The sequence below is a fragment of the Sesamum indicum genome, linkage group LG2, assembly GCF_000512975.1.
Source record: "Sesamum indicum cultivar Zhongzhi No. 13 linkage group LG2, S_indicum_v1.0, whole genome shotgun sequence".
Classification (NCBI taxonomy): Eukaryota; Viridiplantae; Streptophyta; class Magnoliopsida; order Lamiales; family Pedaliaceae; genus Sesamum; species Sesamum indicum.
Window position 1 is genome coordinate 12,728,209 of NC_026146.1, and position 16,715 is coordinate 12,744,923.

The window sequence follows — 16,715 nt, forward strand, 5'->3', positions numbered from 1 at the left end:
TAATCATATTAGTACCGTGTCGTAATTTTTTTATATTTTTTATATTGTTGTATCCATATCCATGCATCATAATTGCTACAACATATATGATGTTTCACCCCGTGCACACTGAAGTTGGGTATTCATAGGGCAGGACTATAATCAATGTGCGTTGCTTCTTAGATTTTTAGTGTATGTTTTCCAACTTGAGACCATTTCTCGGGAAAAATATTACGTACATTTGAGGGAAAAAAGATAAATTTTGAAAATAAATTAGGACAAAAAACATAGCGATTTATCTATTCTCTCACAAAAATTGAAACATATCCTTCTTATATTTCTACAAGTTGAAGCCAAGTAAAAGCAACACAAAAAATCATGTCTTCCACAATCGAATCAAGTAGGCCAAATGAAATACTGATATGCAACTATTGGAAAAAGAGTCAATTTTTCCTCCAACAAAAAATACTTAACAGCAACGTGCTAGGCACGTGACCTACATTGTTAAATTATAAATGAAAAGGTGTATAAGAACTAAAAGTGCTAACTTTTATACGTTATAGGACTAAAAGTGTTAATCCCGTAATAATGAGATCAAAAGTAATATGAACCTAACTTATAGGACTAAAAATACTAATTCCCTATCGATAGCATATCGGAGTCGTCTTTGATTAAATTTTGCAATTCTTTGTATTGCTCTAAGTTTTTGTATTTTGTAAGGAAAATAAGTATTAAATAAAATATTTAGAAAAAAAAAAAACAAAAGAAAAGAAAGGGGAAAAACTTAGACACATGGTCATATATAGTGCAGTCCAGGACCATACAACTTCTCACAGCAGTTTAATAAAATTTTCCTTAAATTTGCTGTGATTGTTTAATTTTTAAAAACATGTCAAACACATCTTGCTCTTGAATAAATTAAGGGTAAATTATAACTATATTTCCTGAAATTTGACATAATTATGAATATTTCATTATTATTTAAATAATTATAAATTTTTTTAAATTAAAAATAATTATGTAGTCCCTAAATGGTGAAGTGGACATTACTATTTTACCTTACTAAAATTTTTAAAAAAGTATAAAAATATTTGAGAATGGGTATAATAAATAATCTGTATGAAATAATAGTTCATAAAATATTTTAGAATATTATAAAATATATATAATTATAATTTATAATTCAAAAGGCATTTTATTCAGTTCACCATAAAAATATGGCTGAAAATCAAATGGAATATGCTCGTTATTAGAGGGGTGTTAAAATTAGGAGTACTTATAATTGTTTAAATAATGATGAGTTATTTATAATTATACTAAATCTCTGGAGAATTTACCAATAATTTTATAGTTAGAACAAAGAGTGGTCTTTCAAAGGGATCCGTGGCGCAATGGTAGCGCGTCTGACTCCAGATCAGAAGGTTGCGTGTTCGATTCACGTCGGGTTCAATTCCCTGATTCAATCATCCCAATTTCTTTTCTCATTTTTTTTATCTGTACGGTGATCAATCAAGAATGTATCTTCTGTATATCAGAAAAAGATGCATAACTACCACTTAATCAGTTAATTAGTAGTTAAAATCTTGCGACCTTCCCTGAAATGAAGCTCTAAATCACGGGTTTAATGCAATTTACCTTCTTGTGATATTGCAAATAAGTATATTATCTTCTTATGAAAATAAAAAAAATTAGCAATTTACCCCCTATGAATTGCTTCATTTTAAAAAAAATAGGAGGGGTGAATCGCTGTATTTTAACCAACGCAGGAAGATAAATTATTAGTAATTTTTTATAAAATAATTATTTATTCATTTATAATATCACAAGGAATTCTTGCATTGTTTCCTCTAAACCACACATATTTATATGGTTAAACCAATTCGCCCTCATCTAATTATCTAAATTGAGTCTGGGGATAACACGAGTACAGAACCCAGAGAGCTACGAGGTTTTCAAATGTATATTTTGATTGGACCTGCTGCTACAATAAAAAATTATAAAAAAAGGTATCCCAATTTCGAGTAGGGATGGGGCTCCAGAAAATTAGAGGAAGAAGATGAAGATTTCTTTGAATTTTGTTCTCTATTTCTTTCATTCTACTTTTTTTTTTAAATTCGATATAATTACGATTATTCTCTTGTTATTTGAGAAATTGTCAATACCCCTAGCGAAATTATTAATCTTTGGATAGAGGTTTGAAATTGTCCACTTTGCCGTTGTTGTATATTTTTTTTAAAAAAAGAAAAAAAGAGACGGGGTGGATAGAAAAATTAAAAAAATTGTAAAAAGATTGTCCACGTAATCTATAATTTTTTTTTTCAAAATATTCTAAAGAATAAGTAAAATTTTAATTTATAGTCCATAATAGCATTTTAGTCAATTCACCACAAAAAATAACTAAAGGCCTACCGAAAAGTAATGGATTGAGCTAGTTGTTTCAAGACCATTAAAATCAAGAGGGTATTAATGATTTTTCAAATAAAGAATTTATAATCGTTGTAAATTTCAGAGGAGCTTGTGTAATTTACCTTAGTTTTTATATTTGAATTTCATAAAGAAATTACTTTTTGGGTACGATAAAATCCACCAACAATAATTTCAAATTATGTTGTTGTTCGGTAGTTTGGTTGTTAGCTTAGCTGCTCATACAACTGATGGATGCCCACATTGTACGTGATCTTGCCGTTTACTTTTTTATGTGAACTTGGACACGAGATTAAATATGGCGAATTTTTCTAATTTTGAGATTATTTTGAAAATTCCGTAAAGAAAACGATTAAATATGCCGAATTTTTTCAATTTAAGTATAATTTTAAAATTATCATAAAATAGAGGACGAAAAATATCCAACTTTCTATCTTATAAAAGTGTAATTTCCCCATGAAACATCATTTTTTAACTAAAAGCTGAAATGCCGATTATTTTCATATAAAATTTTATACCTTGCAGTATAGAAGAACTAACAACTGAAATACATTCGATATGTAATAAAATAAAAAGAAAAGAAAAATATAATGAATAACTTATGAAAAAGTAATAAAATTAATAATGAATTATTAATTAATTAAAAAAGATGATTATTTATAAAATAAATAATAATTGTAGTTAGGGGCATTTTAGACAGCCCATACTTTACCGATCATAGTAATTATTTCAGAGGCCGCTCTCCTTAACAAACAATATAGATACGACGAGACTATTGTTGTCTCGTGTCCTCATAGACTAGAATTTTTTGTTGTTTTCATTTCATTTAATTAGTTAAAGTAGAATTTTATTCATTTTCATTTTAATATTTTTATTCAACTATATTCATTTTGTTAATCTTAATAAACAATTCAAGTTACAATTTTCTCAAATAAAAGAAAGATTAGATAGTAATTAATATTTACTAATTCTGTTATTTTCTTATATATGCTTTATGCAATTGTATCAACCAAAATGGAAGCAGGGTAGCAATCCCATATACCCATCACTGGGATTATGACTGTATCATGTGTGTCGATCAAGATCCTTATAACTAACTTAACATCATAAAAAATCAAGTTTAATAACGTGAGAATCACCACACGTTTCAAATGTACGTGTAGCCTTACCAAAAGTCTTACAAAAAATTCAAATTTATGGCATTATTCGACTTTAAGCACTAAATCAAAAAATGATTAACGATATAAGTTAGCTTATAGTAAAATAATAATTAATTAATAATTATTTATATAAAAAACAAATAGATATCAGACATGAATGCCCCCAAAAAGATGGTCCCAAATAGTATTTAACACATATCCAATATGAATGTGACACGAATGTACTTAGAGTTTGTATCGAATACAATTATATGCTAGATTTTGGAGCCTAGATTCTTGTCACGATTTTCTTTAGCTTGGGGCCAAATCTAAGGTAAAATAACTATAATAGGGAATCCATATTAATTTATTTATTTTTGTGAGGTAAATTTTATTTAAAGTAAAAATTAAAAATAATCTTAGCAAGCAGCTATGGTTCTTGCTTGATATGCTAAAAGGACGTATGTTTTTCTCGTGCCATAGGTGATAAAATAGTGAAGCTAAATATCGCTCAGAATGAGCGGTAACAAGATATTTTTCGTATCACTGTTTGACAATTTGATCTATCTCTTAACTTCTACCAAATATCTTAAGGAATACCAACAATTGGAAAGATTGGGAGTGAGTTTCGTCGCACTGTTCCTCATAAAGACAACAAAGTCGTGTAGTCTGTTGCAACCATGGTTTGTCAAGCGTACTCAACCTCTCCAGAATCCCCAACCAAAGAGTAAAAATATTGCGAGGAATGTTAAAAGGCTCACAATAACTCCAATTGAGGTGTGTGTATCTATGTTTCTCTCTCTCTCTCTCTCTCTCTCTCTCTCTCTCTTATATCTCCATTCTTCTTCTAAAGAGTTGTATCTCTTTTCGTCCTTCTCAAGAACTTGAAATTGATTCTAGCTTCTTTTTTTAGAAGCCTAGAACACTTGCTACTTCATAGAAGTGTTGTTCCAGTTCCACTCTCTGCGACGACGTGGCGTACATGTATGCACCAACTATTTCCTTAGCTCTCGAGTTCCACAGCCATGAGGTGATCATCAGTTCAACACTTTTCCATTTTTCCAAGTTCTTCGAACTAGCAGTAGGTTTAGGAAAGCTGCCATCAATGAAACTAAGTTTCATTTTGGAACCAAGCGAGACATATACCGCTCTGCTCTTCGCAAGGAAATTTGTCCGGTCCAAAGGCATAGATGACAACACCAAGCCGGGATGGTCAGAAGGATGTCGATAAAGATACTCCTTTCTCCAACTCAACTATGTCTTGATCGGTCGCATTGCTGAAAATAAAATAAACTTTACAAACACCAACATTTTTCAATATGCAGATGCAAAATTGTATACAAAAACCTTTAGATAGAAGGCTCTGATACCATGTTGAAACAATATCAGTTCAATATACAAACTCCACTGCCAAAGTTACAGAACAAAAAGCAAGGATGATGTAACTAATGGAAAAAAAAATATAAAGACCGTAATAGCCACGTAAAGCACGTGCCGTTTTCGCCAAAATTTCTAATAGAAAGATGCCATTAGACCAAAAGTGTTATACTTTCAAAGTTACGAGGCTAAAAGTTATAATTCCGTAACCATTGAAATAAAAAATAACAAGCTCTCAAGTTAAGAAACATAAAATGTTATTTTTTCGTTTATTAGCCTTAAAAACTATAAACCTTTTCTTTTTTAATACTTTTTATAAAACCAATTTAAAAAAATATGCAAAATAAAAAAGAAAAGTCAAACTGAAAATGCAAAATACTCTAGAAAATGACATTAATAAAAGAAAAACCAATAAATGTTTGCTCACAGAAAAGAGGGAAGGAAATATTATACTAAGTAGTGGCGATGTTGTCATTTTCCGCAAACACACACAGAAATTGGTGTGTGTGCGTTCGCCCCCCTTTTTGAAGCCACCCTTCTCTTCCCCGTGACCGTACAATCACTCGCTCTCTATTTTCTCAGACAAAAAGTTTCAAGCAACACCAATTTCTTTTTTGTAGGATTAGATTTCACACACAATTTCCCAATTTCTCTCCCCAATCCTAGCTTCTCTTTTTTCTAACTCCTATAACAGAAACCCTAGTTCATAGGAAAATTATTGTCATATCCTTCATCTGATAGTATGTAAAAAAAAATCCTTCGATGATCTGTGGTGTTTTGTGATTTAGAGTAGTATATTATTGATATGGAAGCGGCGTCTACTTCTTCTAGTGTTACCAAGGGCGGAGGCGACGGGGGAGGCGGCGCGCCGCCGAGGCGGCGCGCCGCCGCCCGCGCCAATGCCGGCGGCGAATGCTCCGCCGCCTTTCCTGGTGAAGACGTACGACATGGTGGACGACCCCAGCACGGACAAGATAGTATCTTGGAGCCCCACCAATAATAGCTTCGTCGTGTGGGACTCTGCGGAGTTCGCCAGAGACTTACTGCCTAAGTACTTCAAGCACAATAATTTCTCCAGCTTTGTTCGCCAACTTAATACTTATGTATGTTCTCTTGTCTTGTCCCTCGCTCTATTACTAGTGTTACTTATTTTCCGTTTTTTCTTTGGTCGAGTTCTGTTTATCTTTTGGTGTTCTGTTCGGTGATGTTAAGTGTGAATAATTGGTATTTGGCCTGCTAGATTGTAATTTTTTTTAGTTTGGTTAGGTGATATTTGATAGCCAACGTTTCTGGATGTTGCCCCCCTGCCTTTTGTTAGTTTTATGGCGTTCTTTTAAAGCATAACCTAGTTCTTCTCTTGGAGCTTTTGCCCGTGATGGATAAAGTTGATGAAGTATTATTTCACCTGTAACTGGCCGATGCAGTTGGCAGATATCAGTTACAATTTTGGATGGTATTTATTGATTCTATAGTCAGTAATTTATGGTAGTGTATGGGTATCCAGAAATGTGAGGGAGTATTGGTGTACTGGGAAAGTTTGAAAATGATAGATAAGAGTGTCATGTGAGTCTTAATTAGCCCTGAAGATTTGAGGTGCAATCATAAGTGCTTGGAGGTCCACTGTGATTTCTAGTTCTGTAGATTCTAACTGAATTTGGAATTATGTTGCGATACTTATCTAAATGTCAAAGGTTGAGTGGTCAATCAGGATAGGTATTAAGCTTGGAATACTATGAGGGGGATATTTGAAGGTGGTATGGATTATTATCCTTTTCACTGGTTGATGGCAATTCTTAGTTATGGACCCATGGTAGGCATGATAGCTTTCACTACCAGGGTACTATTATTTATAGGGAATACGAATGTTGGTTCAATTTCAGTTTAATTTTCTCTTTGTCCACTTGTGAGATATTGACTGCTGGAATGGACTAAGTGCATTTTTTTGGTTTCTGTTGATATCTTGTTCTTTGCTTCGTTTGATGCAGGTTAGAATCAGTTAGAACAATTTTTGCTATGTTTCCAGAACAAGGTTTCTTTCTGAAGCAAACTCTAGGTTGGTCAACTTGATTTAGAAGACTGGTGGAAGCTGAAACTGCTAAGAAATTTTTGTGTTGTGAAATGATAGAAAGCACTAAATATGCACATAGACAACTTCATCTTGTTAGTTTTTTTATGGAGAAGTTCATCATATTTTATCATGAAAGAAAATTGTGTGGAGTCTTGAGACTTGAAGAAATCTCTCTTCTTAAGTTTGGATTCTTTGGAATAGAAAAAGTAGATATTACAGCTAAATAAAAAGGTCCCCAGAGTTTATTGTTATGTGGTAGTGCTTGTTTGCCAATTAGGGGAAACGAAGATGCTTGTGAGAAGGTTATTCTTCACTCTTTAGACAAACAAGGTAAGTGCAGCGGGATTTCTCAGCTGTGGTTGAGAAAAAGTTGCGAGAACTTATCAATCCATGATGAGAAGGCCTTCCATCATGACAGCCATACAGCATATTTGGCGGATGCTTAGGGTTGGAACTGGATTTCAACTCCATAGGGTCCACTATTTGACGAAGAAGTGAAGCTCAGTTTCTAAACTCTCCATTTGGTGCCTGAATAGTAATAGGATTAGGAAATTGGATCTCTATTTTACTACAGGACCTTCCTAAAATTTGTAGTTCTAAGTTATTCTATAAAAATGGGATAAGAATTTTAAATATCTTTCTCCAGATTTGGCTTAGTGCCTGAAGTTACTTATATAATCTTATAAGTTTGTACATCTTATAAGATATCTTTTAAATTTGTAAGAAGTTAGACCTTATTTTGAAAGTAAGCTACTGAAGTGGTTGGATCACTCCTGACAAACTAATAATTAATTTGGAAAAAAAATGAATTAACTTGTTAAGATTTTTAAAAGAAGTTGGAAGCTCTTTACTTTTATTAAAAGAGTTTATAAGGTCCTAATATCTTATTTTTTAGATCTTATAAGTTCATTTACTAAAAAAATTACCAAATATTTATAATATCTTTTTAAGTTTTAAAACACCTTATAAGACACTTTAAAAAGCTTATACCCAATCATCCTTTTTCCTATCTCTTCTAATCTGACTTACTACTGTCGAGGGAATTTCAATGGTTTAACCAAATTCTTCCTTAACCCAAGTCTCAGTTTATACGACATCCATTCATTTGAAATGGACCTTAAATTGCAAAATTCTTGTAATCTCATCAAATCATATCATGCCAAATATTGTTAATACTTTTGTTCTTATTATTCAGTTTTTATGTTCACTGGTCAAAGAAGGCACCGTGACCTTCAAAAACAGAAGTATTTATGTAGGCTGCATCCTTCATATCACCACAAAAATACAAAAAACAGAAATACTGAAGTTCGAGAGATTGGAAATAGTGAAACCGTAAACTCAGCTGTTATCTGGACTGGAGTTTGCCTTTCCTTTTTGAGTTTTGCAGAAGGAATCTGAATGTATTTCAAGATTTATTTCTCTCAAACTCCTATAAAATAAGAAAAGAACATTGTTCCAAAGGCATAGCTGGCAGCAAGATGCATATGTATATATGTATGGCGATAACAAATTTTCATACTCCTAGTTGTCTACTGAACCGACTTCCATTCTGGCATGGCTTCTGTATTGACAGGATATTTTCAGTTGATCAAATGTGTTTATACTTGCCCAATTGAATCATGCTATTTGTTCTTCAACAGAATTAAATTTGATCACCTTATATAGACTTCAAAGAAATTGCAAAAAGTGCAGAGAGCCAATGCTTATGTTTGGATATATTGAAGAGGTTTTGCTTTATGCTTAAAATGTAGATCTGTTCTCATGTGTAAGTTAATAATCAGGTGCAAATTACTTTGTATTCCACTCCAGTTGGATTGCCATTTTTAAACTCTTTTTACTACACTCCCAGTGCTCAGTTTGTAGAAGTGATCCAAAGAAACTTTTGAGGATTATCATTCTGAAACAGTCTTGAAGACAGAGCTTTAGGTGACGCTGACTGTGAACAATGAACTGCATTAACTCTGATCTTTATGCAAAATAATTTGGTTGAGGGGCTGATATAATTGTATTGATCAATGTGGCCCTATAGTTTAGAAGGCATTGAAGAAAGATTCTTTTGTCATTGACTTCTGCAAGCTTGATCCTAGAGAAGAGAATCCATGTCATGATGGGCAATTGGCAGATGATCACTTGCCATTTGCAACTAAGTTCATAAGAAATATGCCAAAGGATGTGAATGTGTTGATCAACTCTCGTAACTGACAGGTTGATGCAATTCTATTTTGCTGTTCCCTTTTGTGGCTGAAGAATCTGTCCTTACCTTTGGACTGCTTGCTGCATAATGAGCAAAAGATATTGTTGAAGAATTGAACTTTTGAGATATGCTGGACATTTTCTGTGAGGTTATTGTAAATTTGTTTCGAGTATCTTGATTAGGTGTACTCATCTTTCACACTATGGAATAATAGTCTTAGCGCTATTCTGGCAAGGACAACGCAGCATTTGCATTGAATTTGATTTTGCTTATATGAACGTCCTATTTATTGTATATCTGTTGTTTCATTGATGCAATATAGTAGTTAGTTTTTCTGGCAATTGTCTTTTACTTTATGGTACTGCGTGGGAAACAGGGCTTTAGAAAGGTTGATCCAGACCGCTGGGAGTTTGCAAATGAGGGATTCTTAAGAGGACAAAAACATCTGCTTAAAAGTATCAGTCGTCGGAAACCTGCACATGGACAACCTCAGCACCAGCAGCAACCAAATGGACAGAGTTCTGCAGTTGGAGCATGTGTGGAGGTTGGGAAATTTGGGCTCGAAGAGGAAGTTGAGAGGCTTAAAAGGGATAAGAATGTGCTGATGCAGGAGCTTGTCAGGTTAAGGCAGCAGCAACAATCCACTGATGGTCAGTTACAAGCAATGGTTCAACGTCTTCAGGGTATGGAACAGCGTCAACAGCAGATGATGTCCTTCCTGGCAAAGGCTGTCAATAGCCCTGGGTTTCTTGCACAATTTATGCAACAGCCAAGTGATGGCAGCAGACGCATATCTGAAGCCAACAAAAAGCGGAGACTTAAGCAAGATGGTGTTTCTGATGATGATTCTGTCACCCCCTCTGACGGTCAGATTGTCAAATACCAACCTCTAATGAATGAGGCAGCAAAAGCAATGCTCAGGCAGATAATGAAATTAGACTCTTCTCCTAGGCTAGAGAACTTTGAGAATGCATCTGATAATTTCTTGATTGGTGATGGTTCATCATCATCGAATGCCCTGGACCATGGCAATTCCTCGAACCGTGTGTCAGGAGTGACTCTTCAAGAGGTAACACCAACATCTGCCCCTTCATTCGTCCCATCAGGTTCAGCTATTACAGGTTGCACTTCTGCAGCTATTTGTGACATCCAATCACCATCCATTGGAGCAGCACCTGCTGAAAGCGTGTCTAATCAGTTTCCAGGTGGCAGCCCTCTGCTCGGAGCTCAAGCAGTACCTCCCATTACCCTTCCACCTACAGATGCTATAATACCCGAGCTCTCTCAAATGGTGCCTGAAAGCAACGTTGATATCATCGGATCCGAAACAGAGACTGGCATTTTCATGGATCCTTCGTCATTGGCAGGGGACAAAATCCCACTTGAAATAGGTGGATTTTCTCCCGACCCACAGATGGAATGGGACAGCACCTTGCTGGATGAGATACCAGAACTTCCTGGAGTTGGTGACCCCTTCTGGGAGAAGTTCCTTCAAAGCCCACCTCCAGTTGAGGCTGAGATGGACTCAACTGTAACAGATGATCTTCCTGAGGGAAATGAAACGAAGGCAACGCTGGAGAATGGGTGGGATAAGTCTCAGCACATGGCAAAGCTAACAGAGCAGATGGAGCTTCTTTCATCAGACGCCAAGAAAGTTTGATTTGTCTAATTAACCTACGTGTATCACAATCTGAACTTATTTCCAGGCATAAAATCTGAGAATTTCGTGGCCATAATGGCCTATTAACTTGGGTATTTTAAAAGTTAATGTGGTTATGGTCTTATGTACTGTATTCTTTGCACATATTAAGTATATCTTTTTACAACTTCTTTGAACTTTGTACCACTTTGCCTTGCGAGTGATTCTAGTTCGATTCTTCTCCTTCTCTATGTATGCTAGACGCTTCTTGATGCCCTAAAACGCCATCTGTATCTTCTTCCTCTAATTACTTGTGATTGGATGCTACATTCAAAGTCACTGCCATGTTTTGAACGTTGCAAAGTTACTACCGTTCATACAGTCAAAGTTAGAGTGTGTTTGGCTGAATTTTTTAAAAACATCTTGTAAGTTTTTACATCTTATAAGATGTTTTAGGAGTTAATTTATAAGATGTTTGATCTTATTTTAGAAATAAGCTTCTAAAGTGTTTGGATAAAATAAGATGTGGAAATATTTTATAAGATGTTAGGGTGTTAGGTTGGCATAATAAGATTTTTTATTGACAAAATAAATAAAATGGGTATGATACCATTAGAATCGAATAAGTTGTTATTTCTTGATATATTTTGTTTTAAAAAATTTTAAAATGCTTTTGTAAATAGTACAATTAGCTTAATCCCAAATAAAAATTTACTAGATAATCTTTTTACAATAACAAAAAAAAAATGATAAAAATAATATATACGTACATACATGCTAGTCAAATATTAATATAGGTATATAATTGATATTTTTCTTGTTAATGCAATGGTTAATTCTAGTCGTATAATTTATAATATCTTTAATTTATTTTTTCAGTAAATATAATATCAATACAATCTTATTTTATTTAATTATAGTAATTTATTATTAAATAATGAAGTATTTTCTCTTTTTCGGATGTTAGAAAAATTAAATAGTAAAAAATATTTTGGTATTTAAATAATGCCCAGTCAACATGAATGGCCATGTGTCATTACACGCGGCTGTACACGTGTCTAAACTGCTGAAAATTCAATAAATTGCCTGCCACGTGACAATTTTCGGTTGATTTTCAAAATTTTACCAAAAAATTATATAAAAAACCCTAATTCAGACTATTTATGATTATTTTTGTAATTTACAAAAGTAAATAAATAAAAAGCATACTTATAGGACTAAAACCAATAAAGGGTAAAGTTAAAGGACGATTTTTTTTTTTTCCCTCGCAAATTATTATTTGTATGAAATTTAGAGTTTTGGTTGAGCGAATTTGAACAAAATGAAAAAAGAAACATATATATGCTTAGGAGTATCCGCAGCGCGGGTCAGCCTAATTTAAGTAATTTGCTTGTTCTATCCAATATTTGTTGTTTTTAAAACATTTAATTCAAGTCCAATTTTAATACTTGTGGTCTAATTGAGTTAAGGCGGTTTGGAGCGATTTTTGTGGTTTTTAGTATAGAGTTAATCACTTTATAATCGTATTAACATTTTGTGACAATTTATATTTTTGATATAATTATTTTGTCATAATAAATATATTTTCTTGTAATGATAATTAGCAAAAATGTAAAAGTATGAAATATCGATTACAATTTGCAAGAATAAATACTTACACATGATTGTATATTTATTATAGAAGAATACAAATAAATGTAAAAAACTTATCAACTTTTTTATGAGTAAGATTGTGAAAAAAGTCCTTATTCGAATTAAATTATAAAAGAAGCTGGTCATAATAATGTTTAAATATGAAACAAAATAAGATAATTATGAAAATAGATTATAATAAAATAATGATATCTTCTATTTCAAGTTCTTGTATTTATCAACGGGATAAAAAATATAAAAAATTACCAATGATCAAGAATTAATCAGTTAATTGATCTCACTTACATATTTATACATATATATTACATAATATTAATAATAAATATCATAATTGTTATTATTGTCTTTAATATTTGTTTATGGACTATCAAAACTTTTGTTTATGAAGAATTTTATTATTATTATTATTATTATTATTATTATTATTATTATTGTTATTGTTGTTGTTGTTGTGTTGTTGCTCTTCTTCTTATTTTTATTTTTGCAGTTGAACGCGGTCTATTGGTTTGCGTAAATAAAAAAGCAAATCCAATTGCTTCATATAATTTTCTTTTACTAGTGGAAGACCAATTCAATCCACCTTTAGTCCGATAATTACGTTGCGACTTGAGTTGGGCCGATCGATTAGGACGGTCAGACAATTTTGTTGAACACCTCTATGTATGCTCAAGGAAGCTTATGTAAGTATCTCATCACCGATCGATTAGGACGGTCAGACAATTTTGTTGAACACCTCTATGTATGCTCAAGGAAGCTTATGTAAGTATCTCATCATGTAAGATTGTATGTAGTGCGAGGTGGATAATTTAAATAATTTTTCGACTCAATCTAATATTTGTATTATTCAAAGGTCTAGTCAAATTGTGCCTAGCAATCATAAAAATTAAACTTATAGAGTTGGCCGAATTTTACGGGTTTAGTATATTGATATTCTTGTAATTTATAGAGTTATCGTACATATACAATCAAGTAAATTTTGATTTGAAGATTTCTGTCATGTGGAATGTACTAATGGTAAAAAAGTGAAATTATTTATTTTATAATATTTTATATGATATTAGTTCTAATTATAGAATATATATCTATATATATATATTGAAAGGGGTATATGTATATATATTCATAAATAAAGAAACTCGCAGAACACTAAATTTAAGAACATTGAACTACCAAAAAGAAAATTAAGCAAATTTTATCTATGATGAAATGAGATTACTAATTTATTATTCCAACCAATAAGATACCTTAAAAAGTTAAAAGTAGTAATTAATACAAACCAAATATATCACAATGATAATTTAAAAATATGTATGCATTAATTTGATGTAGTGATAAAGATACATACTTTAGTACTTTTTATGATAGAAAAGTTTAATTAACTATGACACTATACATAATTAAGAAAGATGGACGTAGAGAATATTAACATTATACGCCTGTTATCGATGAAAAGCAACACTCATTATATGACTTGCAATGCGGGTTTTCGATTTGGTGTGTTTAAATTGATTTTTGAAAGTTGGTTTAATAGTTATCATTAAATACATGACCCAACATAATTAGTTTATCTGATTTGTGGGTTTTGTTTATGAAATATGATTATAACATATAATCATAACATAATAAAGATGGTCAAAGAATAAATTATATTCATGATATTTAATATTGCAACGGATAAGATCATTAATAGTAAATTTCAGAATGGCCAACTAATTGTCTTTTTAGTCAGACTAACAGAAATATGAGACTCTATTGCAAGGATCAATTATCTAAAGCTTCCGCTATTGAGTATATTCAAGGGATACATAGAGCTTTTGGTATATTCTTCAAGGAATATTAAAAGTCATTTTAAGAATTAGCCACTCGAGTACATGATATGGAATAAAGTATGAAAACAAGTGGAGTCGAAGGACCACATATTCAAGAACCCCGCAAAGCTAAAGGGACGCAAGAAGTCCGAAAATGGGGCAAGCCTCCCAAAAGCTCAATACAAAAATCAATGGCAATAAATATAACACCTTTTAAGCTTTAGAGAGTGGCAAATGACAATATTATCCCAAATAATAATGCTCCTCATGAGAAACAAAAACAAAGTTAACCTTGAAGAAATGCAAGCAAAGCAATATCCCTTTCTTGATTTTGATTTTTCCTGGATATTTGATGACTTGTTGGAGGATAAACTTATTGACCTATCCGAGATGAAGTGACCTAAGGAAGTCCAACGGATAGATGATCCAAAATATTGGACATTCGATACAAGATTGTTTTGTATTCAAAGATAATGTTATGCTCCTTAGGTCCAAACCTCATAATCATCCATTATTTGTAGATGGGTATGCTCACCAAAAAAAAGTTAATAGAATATTGATCGATGGAGGCTTATCTGTTAAACATATTACCTCTACGAACTTTGAAGGAATTGGGATCCCCATGGATGAACTCTATAATAGCCGTGTTATGATCCAAAATTTTAATTAAAGAGGACAAAAGGTTGTTGGTACTACAAGAATGAAAATTGTTGATGGATAACATGATGTCAATCACATTATTGCATGTTACAAATGCCAAAACTTCTTATAACATACTTGTCTGATCTGGTTACATGAAAATCCCGTGGTTCCTTGAACATCGGATTAATGTTTCAAATATTTTCGCAATATCATAGTAAAAAAGGTGCTTGCCAATAACAAGTATTTTACCAAAAGTGAATCACTCTTTGTTGACGCTATGTACTACATTGAAGATTTCAAAAGAGGAAGCGAAGCTCCGCTCTATGAAAAACCAAAGTTACATGAAGATTGAAGCGTGACAAAGAATTTGTGAACCACTACAAAGCTAGATAATTAGAGAATCTAACTTTACCATTAGTTCATATTGCATGAAGCAACCAATGAATCCTCCAATCGAAGGATTTGTGCCTTCAACTCAAGGAAGCCTTTTTCTTTTGTTTTGCTTTCTTTAATTTCGAGGAGTTATGTATGTTGCTTTGAAGAAGTCATTTTTCTTTTGACTTCAGGGCGTTATATATGACATTTTATAAAAGTCATTTTATTTTTGTTTTTTTTTTACTTTGGGGTGTTGCAGTATGATACCTCGAAGAAGTCATTTTTCTTTTGTCTTTGGGGTGTCATGTATGATACCTCAAGAAACTCATTTGATTTTTATTTTCTTTGACTTTACGGTGTTGAAGTATGACACCTCGAGGAAGCCAACTTTCTTTTATTTCCTTGGCTCGTGGCGTTTGTATTAATTATGACACTTCAAGAAAATCATCTTTTCTTTTGTTTTTCTTTGCTTCTAATGTTTCATTATGACACCTCAAGGAGGGATGACTGACTGCAGTGATGATATCTGTTAGTTTGGGATTAACATTACAAATATTTAAATAAATTCACAAGAAATTCAAGTGACAAATCCACTTCCATATCCTCAAATCCAAAGTCAAGATAGCGTTTACTTTAGAATTACAAGCATGAGCTCTCGAATTAACATTACATAAATTCAAATTTAAATCTTTATGATATCTACAAGGAAAATTTTCTTTTGATTTAGTCAAATTCACAAAATATTCCTTTCGAAGAGAAGAAAGAATGAAGGTTGTACTCCTTTCAAATTTTTAAATCTATATATTTTATTTGCAATAATTTTTTTGTGTTTTGATTTACCAACACAATAGAATTTGCCTTCACACAACATCCGTATAAACATCATGGCTATCATGTCCAAGCATTTTCCTATTAGGATAGCTAGAGATGCCACAAAAATTAGAGGAACGAATTTGTTTGATTTTGCTCACTTATTATAGTGGTATAACGAAAACTATTTAGCCTTGAAAAATAAATCAAACTACTTGATACTCTTATTAATTAGATTGATTGATAAGCTTGTTTTAATTCAATTTATTAAACTTAACAAATAAACTGAAAAAAGAATTTGTTCGCTAAGATTCAATTAGTATAAAAACAACAAAATATACTTAAAAATATTAAATTGTTCGAACTTGATTAACTCACATTTAGTCTAATTAAAGACCAACTAAACTCGATTAAATCAATAGTCAAACCAAAATCAAATGCAATTATTCAAACTCGATAATTAAACAATCTTTAACAATAATGTATTTGACTCAACTTGAATCATTTATAATCCTATCGATACCATTTCGTTGGTATGGATCGCCCTCATATTTTGTCCATTCAAGAATTGCATTATAAACGAAATTATATCTTAAACCTACTGGAA

The 16,715-nt window shown here is 32.2% G+C and overlaps 1 protein-coding gene and 1 non-coding gene across 2 annotated transcripts; both read left to right on the top strand.

Moving 5' to 3' along the window:
* On the top strand, positions 1,357-1,428 carry TRNAW-CCA. The gene has a single exon. It is a non-coding gene; the product is annotated as a tRNA-Trp (tRNA).
* On the top strand, positions 5,368-11,063 carry LOC105155995 (heat shock factor protein HSF8). Its single transcript, XM_011072005.2, is given in 3 exon segments — positions 5,368-5,798; positions 5,800-6,022; positions 9,558-11,063. Coding segments are annotated over 3 exon segments (1,581 nt in total). The 5' UTR covers positions 5,368-5,724; the 3' UTR covers positions 10,842-11,063.